Consider the following 19,629-nt stretch of genomic DNA (forward strand, 5'->3'; position numbering starts at 1 on the left):
ACATATATTGTGAAATGATTACCACAATAGGTTTAGTTAACATCCATCATCTCACATAGGTACAGTGAGAAGAAAAAATTTTCTCCTCATGATGAGAATTCTTAGGATCTACTCTCTGAACAAGTTTCCTATATATCACACAGCAGTGTTGGCTGTAGTTATGTTGTACATTATATCCCTACTACTTCTTTATCTTATAACTGGAAGTTTCTCCTTTTGACTGCCTTACTCCAATTCCCCCTCCTTCCTCCCACCCCCCATCCCTGCCTCTGGTAGGGACCACAAATCTGGTCTCTTTTTTCTATAAGTTTGGTAGTTTTGTTTTGTTTTTAGATTCCACATAGAATGAGATCATAATATATTTGTCTTTATGTGTTTAGCATAATCCTTCAAGGTCTGTCCATGTTGTCATAAATGGTAGGATTTTCTCAATTTTATGGCTGAATAATATTCCATTGTGTGTATATATACCACAACTTCTTTTTCCATTCATCCATTGATGGACACTTAGGTTGTTTCCATGTTTTGACTATCATAAACAATGCTGCTACAAAAATGGACCTGCAGATATCTTTTTTGAGTTAGTATATTCATTTCCTTTGGATATATTCCCAGAACTGGAATTGCTGGATCATATGGTAGTTCTATTTTAATTTTTTGAGGAATCTTCATACTGTTTTCCATAGTGGCTTTACCAATTTACAGTCCCACCAAGAGTGCACAAGGGTTCCCTTGCTCACATCCATGCCAGCATCTGTTACCTCTTATCTTTTTTTTTTTTTACCTCTTATCTTTTTAATGATGGCCACTCTTAACAGGATGAGATGATGTCTTATTGTTTGTAATTTGCATTTCTCTATTAACTAGGGATGTTGAGCATCTTTTTGTGTATGTGTTGGTCATTCATATATCTTTGGAAAAATGCCTATTCATGTTCTTTGCCCATTTTTAAATTGCATTATTTAAGTTTTTTGCTTTTGAGTTGTATGAATTCTTTATATATTTTGGATACTAACCTCTTACCAGATATATGGTTTGTAAATATTTTTCCCATTCTGTATTATTTTCACCTTGTTGATGGTTTCTTTTGCTGTACAGAAGCTTTTTAGTTTGATATAATCTCACTTATTTTGTATTTTGTTACTCGTGCTTTAGGTGTGACTTCCGTAAAATCATTATCAACTCCCATATCAAGGAGCTTTTTTCCTGTGTTTTCTTCTAGGAGTTTCATGGCTTCAGGTTTTACATTTAAGTCTTTAATCCATTTTGAGTTAATTTTTGTAAGTGGTGTAAGATAGGGATCAGGTTTCATTCTTTTACATGTGACTATCCAATTTCCCAACACCATTAATTGAAAAAACTTTCTTTTCTGCATTCTTGGCTCCCTTGTCAAATATTAGTTGGCCATCTATATTTGGGTTTATATCTGGGCTCTCAGTTCTTCATTGTTCTATTTATCTGTTCTTATGAAGGAGGCATTTTTAATAATTGATTCTTATGTCCTTTGCTTAGGGTGTTCCAGTGATGGCAATAAGAAACAAAATGATATCGGAAGGACTAGACCCAGATCTTCTTGAGTAAGTAATTCTTCTAATAATAATATTATGCCAAGATGTTAAATTTATCAGTTATAATAAAAATATTCCAAGCTCTATTATTTTTCCACTATATAGTGTTTGATGGCTGAGGAAACCACCTTCATAAATAGTGTCTTGGCTAATGTTACAAAAATGAAATATCTATCCTACGCTACTAAAAACCGGACATTGCACATTGTAGAAGCAGTTTGAATAGATCATTGATGAATCTATACATCCAGAAGAGATGGAATTTGATGACAGTTTTGCTGCACAGCAGTAGTGTCACAAGAAGTTTTTTTTTTCTTTCATGCCATCTTTTTCTTTTGTTTTTATTCAATTCTTTTCTTCCCTCCCTCTTTCTTTCTTTCTTCCTTTCTTGCTTTCTTCCTTTCTTTCGATTTTTAAGACCTTAGTATATAGGAAATTTACTCTACCATGATCTAAGTTGAACCAGATTGAGAAATAAATAGGGTAAAGCCACTCTAGGTCCACATTAATAATTATTATGAAACTAGATATCTGTTTGTGTGAATTTTATTTAAAAAAATTGAGAAATGCTGACAAATCGTGGCTCAGAAATTTAACAATAATTTATTCCATCCAAGCAAACCAGACTACATAGCTCATTCTGGATAAAATATATCTTAATGGATTATTCAGAGCTAGTCTGTTTTTCAAGTATCTAGGTACTTGTAAAGAGTCCACTTTGGGGTTTTAGTTCACCCTAATGTATTTAGTTATGTTATCCAGACATTTGTACTATACTAGCAATATACTTTGAAGTTTTTCTTGGCTCTCATCCTCTCAAGAAAATGTGTGCATTTTGAAGGTGAAACACCATAAAAACAGTCTTTTTCTCATATATTATCTTTTAAAAACAGTATTTAAGAATTTTTTAAAAGTCTGTAAGAACAGATTTCAAACATGTATCTACATTTAGTATATATCCAAGTAGCAAACAGTTTAAGTACAATGGCATATATTGGTAATTTGAACTCAAGTATCTCCAGGATATTTGGCATTTGTTCTGGAAATTGTTTCTGACACACACTTTAAAAGCAGATGCATTGTGACATATATTTTAATGTGAATTGAACATATGAGTCCAATCCATTTTGGTACTCATTGGAATATATGGTATAAATATATTTAACATTGACCATGACCTCTTTTTTGCTTCTGGAAATACACAGGAGACCTTCTATAATAACAGAGGGCTAAAATGACCTTTAAAATGATGATTTTTCCCTCTAGAGAAAATGTAATGGAAAACTAACAGTCCAGTAAGCATCAGCATATGTTGGATATCCAGTCTCTTTACCCCCTACTGGCTTCATTTCATCCTCTGCCCAGCCTAAACCTACTTCATAATCTTCTACCTCAATCAACTACCCACACCAGAAACTTGAAAGTCACCCTTGATTCTGTCTTCTTCCCTGTCCCTGTCAGTCACTCTGATTTTTTCATTTTTAATATCTCTCACAGCTGACCACAGGACTCCATGCCCATTGCTGTTTAGTTCAAGTCCTCATCATTTCTAACCTGAATTATTATAATAGCTCCCAATTGGTTTCATTATTCTCTTTCAGTCTGTCACTAAAGCCAAGATCTGTTCATACTTCATTCTTGTTTCAAAACTTTCTGTGACTCTCTACTGCCTTCAACACATATTTTAACATCTTAGAATTGCATATAGATGTTTTTATCATCAAAACCCAGACTCTCTTCTTCATTTCTTACACTCTCCCATACATTCCTATCTCCCGCAGCTGTAGCAGACTACTTGCATTTCTCTGAATGTATCATTCTCCTATTCCCTTTTGGTGTCTTTGAATTTTTTTCTCTCCTTGGAACTCCCGTCCCCCCTATTATTGGCCTGACTAATTTCATATTCATCAAGACCCCATTTAGGTATCACCATGGGGGGAAATCCATGGATGACTACCAAGGGGAGAACCCCCAGCACCCCCAATACTTCCCCGATGTATCTCATTTAGCAAGTTTGAGAGCCCGTCATTGTCTGTAAATGTTGAGAAACATTCATTTGCAAGGTGGTGCCAAGTTTTGGGGTAGAATTCCAGTAACAGTTAACATTGTCTTACAGAAAAGCTGCTTCTCAACCACAGCCTGGAGCCTGAATTCTGATCCATTACCTCATAAGTACATGCCATCGGTCACAAGGGTTGGAGTGGGGGTGACTCACTATAACCTATCACCACTACTACTAGAAAACCAGTTTCAGCATTTAGCTAGATACGATAAGTGAAGTCAACCGCCTTGTTCAAGAGGAATTCTGGCATTTTGGGAATCATGTTTATAGAAAACTAAGGAGCCTCACTTTGGGAGAAAAGTCTGAGATGATGAAGGAGAAGAAAATGTGCCATCTGAGGGAAGAGTATACTTTTATTTAGAATTTTAGCCAAGAACTTTCAGTAAACATTTTGTTTTTCCTTTAAAGTATACACATACACTCTTTTTAAATTAGCCTTAGGTGATAAGACAGACTCATGCAACTGTTAGAGGAAATAGTCTAGATCTGTCTGCACTGAGTAAAGAGCAAAACTAAAGTTAATATAAAAATAAAGACTGATCACAAATACATTATTGTTTGATTCACTTGTGTGTATAAAAATTTGGAAGCTAAGAGACATAATTTTAAATTAAAACAGTTTACATGATGAGGAAGAAGAAAACCTGGCTATTTTCCTAGAAAAATGACTATCATTGAATTTTAGAAAGTCTATGAAACTAAATTATTATTTAGTTATTTTTAAAAGTCCCATGTTTTTGAAAATAACAGTAGTGCTTAAATAACCAAGAATTATTCCTGTTTAGCTTGTAAAAATTAGTTTCCAATGCCAATGAAATAAAGACATGTGAAAGAGTACCTTTGTCATCATCATATTAAAGAGGGCACATATTGCATGGAGCACTGGGTATTATACGAAAACAATGGATTGTGGATCACTACCTCAAAAACTAATGATGTATTATATGGTGACTAACATAACATAATAAAATTTTTTTAAAAAAAAAGTTTAAGGGGAACCAAAATGGAAATCTTTAAGATTAATCTGTTCTAGTTTTGTATTCAGAACTATAGAACAGGTAAATTCTTTTAATCAATGCCTAATTTTCTTACCAGGAAAAAAAAATGTATAGTTTCTCCCTTAATCCTGGGTTTTTTTTTTCTTTGTATGCTCTCATGTCCAGAACTATAGTTACCATTATTACCTAGTAATTACTACTTTTACTATCCTAGGATATATAGAGTAGCCTCTGGACCTGCCCAGCAAGAGATGAAATTCATGATGGTTAAGGCACCGGCTAAGGCAGACTTTAGGAATGGTCTGCTTATTCAGATTCTGCCCTGCCACTTTCTAGCAGTATGACCCTGGACTAATTATTTAATTGCTCTGTGCATAAATTTACTCATCAGTAAAATCGTAAATAGAAAAGTTCACCCTTCTCAAGAGAATGATGTAAGCATTTAGCACAGCTCTGGACAAGCAGTAAAAGTCCAATAAATTTAGTTGTGATTTATGAATGATTTAATGAGGGAATATGTAGCAACTGGATTTACCAGGCTTTTGGGTCACAACTTATTTATAATCCTCTAATTGCCTGTATACCATTGTATTTTCAACAAGGATATATTTAACATACACAGTGTAGTTATTTTGAATTATACTGTTTTCTCAAACTGAAAAGTCTATATTTTAAACTTTGCAGTAAAGAATAGACTTCTGAAGTTGAAATTCAACTGGTCACACTCTTTAATACTAGTGTGTGGGGGTACAGTTTGTAGCATTTTTTTGAGATAAAATTAGTATATAACTATGTGTTGCAGGTACACAGCCTTGTAATTTGACATCTGTATACACTACAAAGTGATCACCACTAAAAGTCGTTACCATCATCCATCATCATACTTCACTCCATTCACTCATTTTGCCCACCCCCACCTCACTTCCTCTCTGGTAACCACCAATCTGTTCTCTGTATCTGTGAGCTTATATTTGTATTATTTTGTTAATTCATTTGTTTGCTTTTTTTTAGATTCCACATGTAAGTAAAATCATTTGATATTTGTCTTCAGCCATCTGATTTATTTCACTTAGCATAATACCTTTAAGGTCCATCTTTGTTGTTGTAAATGGCAAAATTTCATTCTTTCTTATGGCTGAGTAGTATTCATTGTATATATATACCACAACTTCTTTAACCATCCATCCAATGATGGACATTTAGGGTGTTTCCATTTCTTGATTATTGTAAATAATACTGCATGAACATGGGGGTGCAAATATCTTTGCAAATCAGCATTTTTGTATTCTTTGGATAAATGCCCAGAAGTCAGGGATGGCTGGGTGGCTCAGTCAGTTAAGCATCTGCCTTCAGCTCCGGTAATGATCCCAGGGTCCTGGGATAGAGCCCTGCATGGGGCTCCCTGCGCAGGGAGCCTGCTTCTCCCTCTTCCCCTCCTCCCTGCTCGTGCTCTCTATCAAATAAATAAAATCTTAAAAATAAATAAGTAAAATAGCTAGATTATATAGTTCTATTCTTAATTTTTTAAAGTATCTTCATACTGTTTTCCACAATGGCTATATACCAAGTTGCATTCCCACCAACAGTATATGAGGGTTACCTTTTCTCGACATCCTAGCCAACACTTGTTATTTCTTGTCTTTTCAATAATCCCATTCTATCCAGTAGGAGGTGATATCTCATTGTGGTTTTGATTTGCATTTCTCTAATAATTAGTGATGTTGAAGATCTTTTCATGTGCCTGTTGGTCATCTGTATGTCTTCTTTTGGAAAATGTCTATTCAGATCCTTTGCCCATTTTCTAATCAGGTTGGGTTTTTTTTTGTTGAGTTTAATGAATTTTAGATATTAATCCCTTGTCAGATATATTATTTGCAAAAATCTTCTCCCGTTCAGTTTGTTGCCTTTTCATTTTGATGATGGTTTCTTTTGCCATGCAGGAGATTTTTAGTTTGATGTAATCCCATTTGTTTATTTTTACTTTTGTTTCCCTTGTTTTTGGAGTCAGATCCACAAAAATATCACTAAGACCAATGTCAAACAGCTTATTGCATGTTTCCTTCTAAGAATTTTATGGTTTTAGGTATTACATTCAAGTCTTTAAGCCACTTTGAGTTAACTTTTTCTGTGTGGTATAACCTAGTGGTTTAGTTTCATTCTTCTGCATGTGGTTGTGCAGTTTTTTTCAACATATTTATTGAAGAGACTATCTTTTCTCCTTTATATATTCTTGACTCCTTTCTCATAAATTGGTTTGTCCATATATGTGTGGGTTTAATTCTGAGCTGTCAGTTCTGTCCCATTGATCTGTGTGTGTTTCTATGCCAATAACATACTGTTTTATAGCTTTGTACTATGGTTTGACATTAGAGCATGATAACTTCAGCTTTGTTCTTTCTCAAGATTGCTTTGGCTATTAGGGTTTGGTTCCATACAAATTTTAGAATTATTTGTTCTAAAAGGCCATTGGAATTTGATAGGGATTGGATTGAATCTGTAGAATGCTTTGGGTATTATGGACATTTTAACAATATTAATTCTTCCAATCCATGAGTGTGGGATATCTTCCCATTTATTTGTGTCTTCTTCAATTTCTTTCATCAGTATCTTATAGTTTTCAGTACACAGGCCTTTCACCTCCTTAAAAGTTTAACCTCAAAGTTATTTCTAGGTATTTTATTCTTTTTGATAAAATTGTGAATGGGATTGTTTTCCTAATTTCTTTCTGATAATTTGTTATTAGATTATAGAAACACCACAAATTGTCATATGTTGATTTTGTATCCTGCTACTTTACTGAATTCATTTATTAGTTCTAACAGTTTTTTGGTGCTGTTTGAGTTTTCTATGTATAGTATCATGTCATCTGCAAATGGTGACAGTTTTACTTTCTTTCCAGTTTGATGCCTTTTATTTCTTTTTCTGGCCTAATTGTTGTGGCCAGGACTTCTAATACTATCTTGAATATAAGTGGGGATAGTGGGTATTCTTGTCTTATTCCTAATTTTAGAGGAAGAGCTTTCAGTTTTTCAGTATTGACTGATGTTAGCTGTGGGTTTGTTATATATGGCCTTTATTATATTGACATTTATTCCCTCTGTACCTACTTTGTTCATAGTTTTTATCATAAGTGGTTTTTGAATTTTGTCACATGCTTTTTATGCATTTATTGAGATGATTGTATGATTTTTGTCCTTCATTTTGTTAATGTGGCCTATCACATTGATTTATTTGTGGATGTCGAACCATTCTTGCATCTCTGGAATATTTCAACCCCACTTGATCGTGATATATGATCCTTTTAATGTATTATTGAATTCAGTTTGCTAATATTTTGTTGAAGATTTTTGCATCTGTGTTCATCAGGGCATGTTAGCCTATAATGTATGTATGTCTGCATGTGTGTGGTGTCTTTGTCTGGTTTTGGTATTAGGGTAATACCGGCCTCATAAAATAAGTCTGGAAGCATTCCCTCCTCTTCAATTTTTTTTGAAAGAGTTTGAGAAGGATAGGTATTAAATCTTTGGATGTTTGATAGAATTCACCGTGAGTAAAGCTGTCTAGTCCTGGACTTTTGTTTGTTGGAAGTTTTGATTACTGATTCAGTTGTCTTACTAGTAATTGGTTTATTTAGATTTTTTATTTCTTCAGTCTTGGAAGATTGTATATTTCTGGGAATTTATTCATTTCTTCTAGGTTGTCCAATTTTTTGATAATTTTTCATAGTAGTCTCTTATGATCATTTGTATTTTTGTGATGTCAGTTGTAACTTCTTTTCTTTCCTTTCTGATTTTATTAGAGGCCAGTCTCTTATTGTTTGTTAGTCTAGCTAAAGTCTTGTCAATTGTTTATCTTTTCAGAGAACCAGCTCTTAATTTCATTGATCTTTTCTATTGTTGTTTTATTCTGTTAGTTCCACTCTGATCTTTAGTATTTCCTTCCTTCTACTGACTTTTTCATTTTTTCTTCTTTTTTAGCTCTTTTAGGTGTAAAGTTAGGTGGTTTATTTGACATTTTTGTTTTTTTCTTGTGGTAGGCTGTATTACTATGATCTTTCCTCTTAGAATTGCTTTTGCTGCATCCCATAGATTTTGGTGTGTCATATTTCCGTTTTCTTTTGTCTCTGGGTATTTTTTTATTGCTTTGATTTCTTTAATGGTCCACTGGTTGTTCAGTAGCATGTTGTTAATCTCTACACTTTTGTAGTTTTTCCATCAATCTTTGTAATTGGATCTACTTTCATGCTATTGTGAGTGGAGAAGATGCTTGATAAGATTTCAGTCTTCTTGAACTTATTGAGATTTGTTTTTATGGCCTGATATGTGATCAATCCATGTACACTTGAGAAGCATGGATTTTCTGCTGCTTTTGGTTGGAGTATTCTATATATCTATTAAGTCCATCTGGCCTAATGTGTCATTTAAGGCTGATGTTTCCTTATAAATTTTCTGTTTGGATGATCTATCCATTGATGTAAGTGGGTGTAGTATACTGATTTGGCTAATGAATGCATATAATTGAGTCAAGCTATTGTGCAGGCTTTGAACTGAACCAGCTCAGCTGGCATTTGTCCTGAGGATATTTATTCAAAAGACATTTATACCTTCCTCACAGACTGTGGAATGACCACAGTTATGGTTGCCAGAAGTAAAAGTAACCACCTCAGCCTACTTATCATTTTCACAAGAGGGGGTTTATTAGTAGTAACCAAAAGGATACTAGAAACCAAGAAAACGTTCTGTTAATTATATTGAAGGGATGTCCAGCCCTCTAAGGGAATTCCTTATCTTCCAGTGATCTTTGTCTACCTCCAGTTACACAACAACATAATGGATTAAAGTCTGGGCTTTGGCTGGTTGAGGATAGGATAGACTTCAATTTCCCAATTGAACAATTCCAGAGATAGTTTTTCTGCTTCCATTTTTAATTCTTGCTGAGCTGGAGTCCCATGCAATGTGATTGTCACTTCTCAACCACTGGCTGGCAGACTGGCTAGAAAGTACGGGACAGGAAAAAACAATGTCAAAATATTATTATTGGTCCAGAGTTGGAGACCTTGATCACATGAGAGAAATAATAGAAATATTAAAGAGATGGTATTAAAAAGCATTGTGGTGTGTCAATGACTAGTGAGCAAAAGATAAGGGGGCAGCTGGGAAGTAAAGGACCCCAAGATAAATAGCAAAAGCCAGTCTTTACTGGGAGGGCTTTCTTTCTTTTTCTTTCTTTCTTTCTTTCTTCCTTCCTTTCTTTCTTTTTTTATATATAGTATTAAGTATTACATTGTTTCCCTATGTACCACGACAAAGGATAGGATATACCTGTGTTGATGGGCATTCAGAAGGGAAAAGACCAAAGTATGTGTAATTTGAATAAATGTAATGCTGAAATAAGTCTCACTAGCTACTGTAATATCAAAGTCTAAATTGTCACTTTTATAACCACCCCAGAGGTCTTTTTATATACTCAGTGCAATCTTGGTTCAGGAATTTAGTGTTTTGCTTTTTCCTTTAAGACCACCTGTTGCCCTTGCATAGAGCTATGACAGAACACTACTAATTGGCAACAGGATCATGTGACATTATAAGTTTATATGTGCTATAGTCAATATTGAAAAGTGATTTAAATGACAACTACTGTACTCTCTCCCCATAACCCACTCAGCAATATTTTACTAACAATGTTTTTGTCACTTAATCTGCTTTAAATGTAATGGTTTTAAAGAAAATAAAAAATATTTTTAACTATTTATCTACATAAATAAATGTTTTTCCAAAGTATGTTTATATGCTTTTTGTGTCCTTAAAGTGACTGTGGTTTTAAACACAAATACAAATATCTCTTTAAGGAAAACAAATTAAACCAATGATATTTGTATTTTAGGACTCTTTTCACATTCAGAATCGCAGAAACCAACTCAAACTAGCTTAAACAAAAATGGAAGTTATTGATTCACATAGCTAAGAAGTCTAAGTAGGACAGTATCTAGGAGCTCAGTGTCATCTGTGCTTGTTGTCTGTCTGTCTGGTGTTCTCTCTTTCCTAGCACCTCATTCCAGCTTTACTCCTTGGCATAATATTTCACTTCTCTCCTACAGTAGTTGATCTTGCTCCTTGAAGCCAAGGAATTAGCAGTTATGAAGGCTTTAGTATTGTTAGTTTTGCTAATCGAATGAAATTAACTATGGAATATCATAGCTCATTTCTAGGGAAACATTCTGATTAGCTTGGGTCATGTGCCCTCCCTTGAATCAGTCTCTCTTCCCAGGGGAAGAAATGCTTAATGACTGGCCAACCCTGGATTATGTGACTGAAACAAGGCAGGGTATAGGGAAAGAATGGGGGCAGCAGGAATTGTGGTTGGCATCCTTATTTGATGCACATAAATGGGAGAAAGGTGAGTATCAAAAAGAACATGGACACAGCATCTGATATGCTAAAAAGTACTGATTGATATATGTTTAGTTCTTCCTTCTCCTTTCCTTTCTAAATTATGACTCATTTTTTATTGAGGTCAACCTTAGTAACTTTAATAAGTGGCTTAAAATACATATTTTAAAAGATAATTAGACTAAGTTTTGAGTTAAATTTAAACTTTAAAAAATTTTGCTTTTATTAAGACTTTTATGGATAATCTTGGTGCCACAAATTATATGTGTGTTTATTAAAATGTAGCTACCAAAATAGTGTTTTTTATTATATAACCACTAAAGATTGAGATTTTAAAAAATATACATGATACATCATGAATGTACTCTGACTTTATATGTGTTTCTGCATTTTGCTGATAAACTCTTTTTTAGTGATTCACTCATATTTAGGAAACTGAGAAACTGTTATAAAGTCCTCATCTTCACATTTTAATAGTGAATCCTTTGAATTTTGAGAAACTAAACTTTAGGCCAGTACATTAAGATAGCAACTATTTCAAACATATCTTTTAAAACTTCCTTGCATGAGGGCACCTGTGGTTCAGTCACTTAAGCATCTGCCTTTATCTCAGGTCATGATCCTGGGGTCCTAGGATCGAGCCCTGAGTTGGGGCTCCCTGCTCAGCAGGGAGTCTGCTTCTCCCTCTCCCTCTGACCCTCCCCGCTGCTCATGCTCTTGTGTGCTCTCTCTCTCAAATGAATAAATTAAAAAAAATCTTTTAAAAAAACTTCTTTGCATGAAAAACAACTTAAAAGGTGTATATATATATATATATATATATATATATAAAGATCAAGCAAGAGCAATTCTGATCATAACATAAAAAGCCAAAATTTTGTTCCCCCTAAGAATATGAATATCCAGTCTGGAAATGATGGTATTGTTTTAAGCTTTATTATGAACTTTTTTTTTATTTTATTATGTTATGTTAGTCACCATACAATACATCATTAGTTTTTGATGTAGTGATCCATGATTCCTTGTTTTCGTATAACACCCAGTGCTCCATGCAGTGCGTGCCCTCCTTAATACCCATCACCGGGCTAACCCATCCCCCCCCAAAACCCTCAGTTTGTTTCTCAGAGTCCAGAGTCTCTCATGGTTCATCTCTCCCTCCGATTTCCCCCCTTCATTTTTCCCTTCCTTCTCTTAATGTCCTCCATGCTCTTCCTTATGTTCCACAAGTAAGTGAAACCATATGATAATTGACTTTCTCTGCTTGACTTATTTCACTTAGCATCATCTCCTCCAGTCCCATCCATGTTGATGTAAAAGTTGGGTATTCATCCTTTCTGATGGCTGAGTAATATTCCATTGTATATATGGACCACATCTTCTTTATCCATTCATCTGTTGAAAGGCATCTCAGCTCTTTCCACAATTTGGCTATTGCAGACATTGCTGCTATGAACATTGGGGTGCATGTGACCCTTCTTTTCACTATATCTGTGTCTTTGGGTTAAATACCCAGTAGTGCAATTGCTGGGTCATAGGGTAGTTCTATTTTAATTTTTTGAGGTACCTCAGCACTGTTTTCCAAAGTGGCTGTACCAACTTGCATTGCCACCAACAGTGTAAGAGCGTTCCCCTTTCTCCCCAACCTCTCCAACATTTGTTGTTTCTTGCCTTGTCAATTTTTGCCATTCACTAATATAAGGTGATATCTCAATGTGGTTTTGATTTGAATTTCCCTGATGGCTAGTGATGATGAACATTTTTTCATGTGTCTGTTAGCCATTTGTATGTCTTCTTTGGAGAAGTGTCTGATGTCTTCTGCCCGTTTTTCGACTTGATTATTTGCTTTTGGGTGTTGAGTTTGAGAAGTTCTTTATAGATCTTGGATACCAGCCCTTTATCTGTAGTGTCATTTGCAAATATCTTCTGCCATTCTGTGGGTTGCCTCTTTGTTTTGTTGACTATTTCCTTTGCTGTGCAGAAGCTTTTTATCTTGATGAAGTCCCAAAAGTTCATTTTTGCTTTTGTTTCCCTAGTCTTTGGAGATGAATCTTGAAAGAGGTTGCTGTGGACGATGTCAAAGAGGTTACTGCTATGTTCTCCTCTAGGATTTTGATGGATTCCTGTCTCACATTGAGGTCTTTCATCGAATTTGAGTTTGTCTTTGTGTATGGTGTTAGAGAATGGTCAAGTTTCATTCTTCTGCATGTGGTTGTCCAATTTTCCCAGCACCATTTATTGAAGAGACTGACTTTTTTCCATTGCATGTTTTTTCCTGCTTTGTTGAAGATTATTTTACCATAGAGTTGAGGGCCTATATCTGGGCTTTCTATTCTGTTCCATTGGTCTATACGTCTGTTTTTGTGCCAGTACCATGCTGTCTTGGTGATCACTGCTTTGTAATATAGCTTCAAATCGGGCAACGTGATGCCCCCAGCTTTGTTTTTCTTTTTCAACATTTCCTTGGCGATTCGGGGTCTTTTCTGATTCCATACAAATTTTAGGATTGTTTGTTCCAGCACTTTGAAAAATGTCATTGGAATTTTGATCGGGATGGCATTGAAGGTATAGATTGCTCTGGGTAGCATAGACGTTTTAACAATGTTTATTCTTCCGATCCATGAGCATGGAATATTTTTCCATCTCTTTGTGTCTTCTTCAACTTATTTCATGAGTGTTCTGCAGTTCCTAGAGTGTAGATTCTTTACCTCTTTGGTTAGGTTTATTCCGAGGTATCTTATGGCTTTTGGTGCTATTGTAAATGGAATCATTTCTCTAATTTCTCTTTCTACAGTTGCTATTGTAAATGGAATCATTTCTCTTATTTCTCTTTCTACAGTTGCATTGCAACTGATTTCTGTGCATTGATTTTATATCCTGCCACATTACTGAATTGCTGTATGAGGTCTAGTAATTTGGGGGTGGAGTCTTTTGGATTTTCCACATAAAATATCATGTCATCTGCGAAGCGAGAGAGTTTGATGACTTCTTTGCCAATTTGGATAGCTTTTATTTCTTTTTGTTGTCTGCTGTTTCTAGGACTTCTAGTACTATGTTGAACAGTAGTGGTGAGAGTGGGCATCCTTGTCGTGTTCCTGATCTTATGGGAGAGGCTCTCAGCTTTTCCCCATTGAGGATAATATTTGCTGTGGGTTTTTCATGTAAAGTTTTTAACTTATAAAATACTTTCATACACATTATCCCTTTTCATTCTCATAATTTCTTGAAGTTTTTCTCTTTTTTATATCCAAAAGGGACTAGTGTATGCTTTTTCTTTTGTCTTCCTAGCAATTCCAAGTCAAAGTAGCCTAAAATTTATTTTTAAATGAATGAAGACAAGCAATAACAAGTATTAGCAAAGATACAAAGAACATGGAACCCTTGTGCACTGTTGGTGGGAATGTAAAATAATATAGCTGCTATGGAAAACAATATTGCAGATCCTCAAGAAATTAAGCATAGAATTACTATAAGGTTGTGCAATTCCACTTCTGGGTATATACCCAAAAGAAGTGAAAGCAGGGACTCAAACATGTATTTGTATACCATGTTCATAGTAGCATTATTCACAGTAGCATAAAGGTGGAAACAGCCCAAATGCCCACCCACAGGTGAATGGCTAAACAAAATGTAGTATATACATACAAAGGAGGAGTATTCATCCTTAAATAGGAAGGAAATTCTCATACCTATTGCTCCTGCCAAATGGTCTAATGTCATCACATTTTAACTGCAATTGCCTTATATTCTAGCTCCCAAATGACTTATAGTTCCCAAATGCGGCATGAATTCCCCCTTTTTTTTTTCTTTATTCAGAACCCTCTCATCCCCACTTATTCCCATCTTTTCTGGGAAACTCCTACTCTTATTCTAATAGCCTTCACAAGTGTCTCCACTACTCTGAAATCTTCTCTGACCAAACCTCATAGAGTGAATTACTTTTTCTTTTCACATAAGCATAGTTACTACAACTGTATTCATGTATATCACACTATATAATAATAATTTGCATTTCTGTCTCCCTCTGAAATATTCCCCTAAAATATCAGCTTCTTCAGGGCAGGAACTACTTGTTATTCATTTCTGTATTTCCGGCACCTAACACAGTTCCTGGAAAAATGGTGGGTATGTGATGATGATGATGATGATGATAGAAGATAGCATTTATTTAATATATTTACTATGTGCCAAATATTATTTGATATACTTTACACATAATAATTCATTTTAATCATTTCTTAAAAATTTATTTTAAGAGAGAGACAGAGTGAGAGAGGGAACACAAGCAGGGGGAGTGGGAGAGGGAGAAGCAGACTCCCCACTGAGCAGGGAGCCCAAAGTGGGGCTCGATCCCAGGACCCCGGGATCATGACCTGAGCCGAAGGCAGACGCTCAACAACTGAGCCACCCAGGCACCCCTCATTTTAATCATTATAACAATCCAGTCAATTAGTTGGATCCAGAGTGATTACCCAGCTTCCCCAAAGTTGCTCAAAAATGTAGCAAGACTGGATTTGAATCCAAACAGTCTGACTCCAGAATCTGTGTTCTTAACCCTATGCTATACAGCTGTGATGATCACATTTTTAAAAATGGCTACACACATAAATGAAGTATATAATTCCAGCTCCTTCTAAGCTTAAGCTGCTTTTGCCCTTAACTAGCATTTATTTTGGAGGCATCGTATACATTGTTTTATTTGTTTGAGTTGCCATAGATATAATTTGATGTAGTATTCAAATAATTCCTTCTGGTAATTTTTTCCTTTTTAACAAAGTAAAGACAGTAAGAAATCACCTATATAGCAGAGAAACTTACTTGGAAAATGTTTCCAGTATTCATGCCCACTATTTTAGAGTTCTTGCTTCTATGGAGAACAATGAAGACTATGGTCTTGTGTTAGTATTTTAGGGATGGAATATCAGTCAAAACTTAGACATGCTGTACCCAGCTTTAAAGTTTTACTATATTGAGTACATGTGACTTCCTCATAAGCATAATCTAAAATTGTACAGCAGAGCAAATGGGTTTATGTTTGACCCATTGCTGGGAGCAATGCCAGCATTTCTCTGTTTTGTAGCATGACAGATATAATATTAAAAAACATAAGCCCAACCTCAGCCATAATTCTTAATAACTAAATGGTAGATTGTATATTTTTTAATTTGAGTAACAGTAATTATATTTGTGGCAAAGTTTTATTGGTTGGTGTCCTAATTCTTTAATAAGAATCAAAGAGCCTGAGGGAGAAATAAGTCTGGTAGGTTTCAATGCTATATCATTTTTCCTTTCCTTCTTAATTTCCCCAGAAGTATACTTTACTTGCTTAATTTACTTTCTTCGTAAGAGTGAAGAGAGGCTGAACAATAGTATTACTATATTGATTAAATGATTTACTAACAAACACTATAGAGCCTATCTAGTTGACTGTTTTGATGACACCATTAAAATTTCATTTGGTCTATTATAATATATCCCTGCAAAGTTGGAGTTTAACCATTCTCATAACTCTTTGTTGTGCCTAGGGAATCTTTGAGACATTTTTTTTGCCAACTCATACTTTTTACATTCATTCTATGAAGATAAAATATAAATGAAAACACTCAACAAACATTAAGAACCTTCTTTTACCAGACCCTCTTCTCCCCTGCAAAATTTCCATATTGTTTGTGTTTCTTAATAGCCATTCTTTCACTCTCTTCCATTTTTAAATTTCTTTTTGCAGCTTTCCTGAAACATGAAGATTTTCCTTTTCTTTCCATTTCTAGCTTTCCTTTCTCTCTGCCTCCTGTACACTTGGAGGCTGCAGAGATGTAGCAGTGGGCATGCCAACCTCTCTACATCACATCTCCATCTGTAGTTGGGTCTCCCTGGTAATGAGAAGGCAGAAAGTGCTGAAGTAGCACATTCTGTAAGGACTGGCAAGAGAAAACAGTGCTGTGGCCCATACAGGAACAGCACTTGGTCCTTATGGTGCTGGAGAAACCAAAGAGAAGCATGCTGTGGAGAGCGGGAGACTCTTTCAGTTAAGGGTGCAGACTTGGCAGATTTATTATCAGCAATATTCTAGGATGAACCTAATTTACAGTTAGGAAATTCTTTTTTTCAGCTGGAAAAACCTTTAAAAATTGTTCCCTTCTCTTTTAGGAGGCCAGATGCTCCAGTGCCTGATGGTGAAGGTGAAAAAAATACAGAAGAAATTTCAGACAGTGAATCTTCTTTTAGTGACTAAGCTTAATTTTGATAACAGTTACATATACATGTGTAGGTATACATTACATTCTATGAGAAAGAGAACCTGAACTTGAACTCTAGTCATAAAAATATCAACTGGCCATATATCCACCACCAAACTTCCTCTATGTTAAAAAATAAAAAATAAAGTGTTTATAACCTGGCAGTATGTCTTGTTACCAAAATACAGGGCTATGACTGAAAAATAGAATAACCTAAATAAAGTGCTGTTAGTGCTACAAATACTAAGATGGGATATTTCAGGGATGCAGTGAGCATTGAAAATGAAGTCAATTGGCGATCAATAATAGACTCTTTGCAAAAAAAGTGAATTTGGCTAAGTGAGTTATTCAATTTTTGTGACTGTTTTAGCATGAAAAATATGTGCATTTGTATTGTAAGAGTAGTTAAGAAGTTTCTGACAGAGACTTATATCAGATTTAAATATTCTGTGACAACTTGAAGCTTATATATCATAGAAAGTGTGAATTTGGAATTTATTGGTCATATTTGTTAGCATATAGAGCTTTCCACCACTTGTCCATTAGTTCCTATGCTCTTAAAGTGTCAGATATTTTTAAAATATTTATCATCAGATAGAAATTGAATTGAAGGTAGTTTCAATGTGTCTCAGAGCAAGCAAGCATCTTGTGATCAACTCTTTTATTGCCTAAACAGAAAAAAAATATTTAAAATGCTGTCCTCACCTTACCAAATAATTCACGAAGAATTATTTGCACACAGTGTAGAAAATTTCTAAAATACTTACATGAAAAGATATATAAATGCATTTGATTAATGGTGCTCATCTTAGTTTAGCCCACCTGAAAGTAGACCCTGAGAAAAGGACTTGAGTGTAAGTATGTCACTTGTGAGGTAATCACAGGATGCAGAAGTGAGAGAACAGGAAGAGCAAGAGGAAGAAAACCAATACAAAAGTATATTATTAAGGTTGCCATTTTGGGCTAAGACCTGAGGAGCTTACAAAATACCTCCCAAAAATGCCCACCTAATACAGATAGGATAATTATTAACCAGTTTCCATCCCCCATTAGTTGAAAGTTACCTCCAGGAGCATTGATTACCCCAGCACTTCTGGGCTGTACTTTTGTGTGGGAAGGTGGGCTTCCAACATTGAGAAAGGACTTGGAACAGAAAACAGATGCATGGCTCACACTTGTGGTGGGATTTCACTAGTGAAAAACGACAAGTCTGAGCTCATAACTGTCAAGTGCATTTGTAGCTGATAGCAGAAGTTGACAAGGGGATGTGATGTTGGGCAAAAGAGGTGTGTATTGCTGAATAGTTCTTGCCTATGCAGAGTTGCTTGAGTCCCATATTAAGTCCACTCCATCACTGAATCTTCAAGGTGGTGGTCAGCCACATTCTATAAAAGACTACCCAGAAGGATTAGACAAGCTACAGTTCCTGTTATTACTGAACCCAAGGCCAAAATATATTCATTATCTTCTTCCTCCCCGCCTCATTTGAGGTTTTCATTGCTTTCTGCCAGAAATTCAGCTGACCTAGTATGGTCGACTGCTAGAGTGAACCAGACCTTCATCCCTTCAGGGATCTAAGTCTTGGTTACTTTGCCCTTTTTTAGGCTATGATTATCACAATTGTTTGTTTGCTGTTCTCATCAGCCTTGGAAACATCAAGACATGCCCCCAGTGAATCACCTAAGTTCCAGACACATCCTCACTGTTTTATTTTGTAGTCACATTCCTAGCTCCTCATGTTAACCAACATATTAATTCCCCTTTCTTGCCTGTTGTCCCACAGACATGAGCAGCCCAACAGGACCAGTTGGCAGCTGTAGCTTCAGTTTTGTGGAGTCCTTACAGTGCTTCCTGGTGGAAGTGTGCGAGCTTCTTCCCTTTACCCCGTCAGGATACAGGACCTCCAATCCAGCAAAGCCTAGGTGGTAGGAATGGGAAACACATTCTACAAGTAACTCACTGGGAATGGTGGTAAGAAAGGCCAATCCTATTTCTATCCTCTTGGTTCCTGAACCTTGCATTTGGGGACATGGCATCATATATTGGCCATTGGTATAGTACATGTATCATATCCTGGTAAATGGGATCTTAATCCTACAGGATATTATACCTGAGCTGATGCCTAAGCTGACCCTATAATAGGTCATTTCATTGTTCTCCTAGATTAACTGCTTCTGGATAATGCTGTATATGTAGATTCATTGATCTAATTGTTCATGTTCTTCATTTGCTATGAAACAGTTCCTTGGTCTGAGGCAATGTAATGCAGGATACTATGTTGGTAATAGGCATTCTGTAGACCTTCAGATAGTAATGGTGGCAGAGATACTGCTGGAAAGGAGGGCAAACCTACATTAAGAGTACAAATTAATTAGTATA

At 35.4% G+C, this 19,629-nt stretch overlaps 1 protein-coding gene and 1 long non-coding RNA gene across 4 annotated transcripts in view; both read left to right on the forward strand.

The window, feature by feature from the left end:
• Positions 1-17,414, forward strand: part of WASHC3 (WASH complex subunit 3) — a 50,938-nt gene extending 33,524 nt beyond the window's left edge. For 2 of the 3 annotated variants that reach the window (XM_025881395.2, XM_025881394.2), the window contains exons 6-7: positions 1,513-1,577; positions 17,162-17,414. In XM_025881395.2, coding sequence (XP_025737180.1) covers positions 1,513-1,577; positions 17,162-17,246 — 150 coding nt within the window. In that variant the 3' untranslated portion in view covers positions 17,247-17,414. Of the gene's footprint in view, positions 1-1,512; positions 1,578-3,684; positions 4,180-17,161 lie in introns of those variants that run through there. The other variant, XM_073900409.1, reaches the window with a different exon arrangement.
• Positions 17,415-18,463: 1,049 nt separating this feature from the next.
• The window catches only part of LOC141374081 (uncharacterized), a 77,010-nt gene continuing 75,844 nt past the window's right edge, over positions 18,464-19,629 (forward strand). The window contains exon 1 of the long non-coding RNA XR_012380641.1: positions 18,464-19,221. This is a non-coding gene — a long non-coding RNA (uncharacterized lncRNA). The remainder of the gene's footprint in view (positions 19,222-19,629) is intronic.

This window comes from Callorhinus ursinus, unplaced genomic scaffold (assembly GCF_003265705.2).
Source record: "Callorhinus ursinus isolate GAN/ISIS: 27379988/994484 unplaced genomic scaffold, GSC_fseal_2.0 scaffold14, whole genome shotgun sequence".
Taxonomy (NCBI): Eukaryota; Metazoa; Chordata; class Mammalia; order Carnivora; family Otariidae; genus Callorhinus; species Callorhinus ursinus.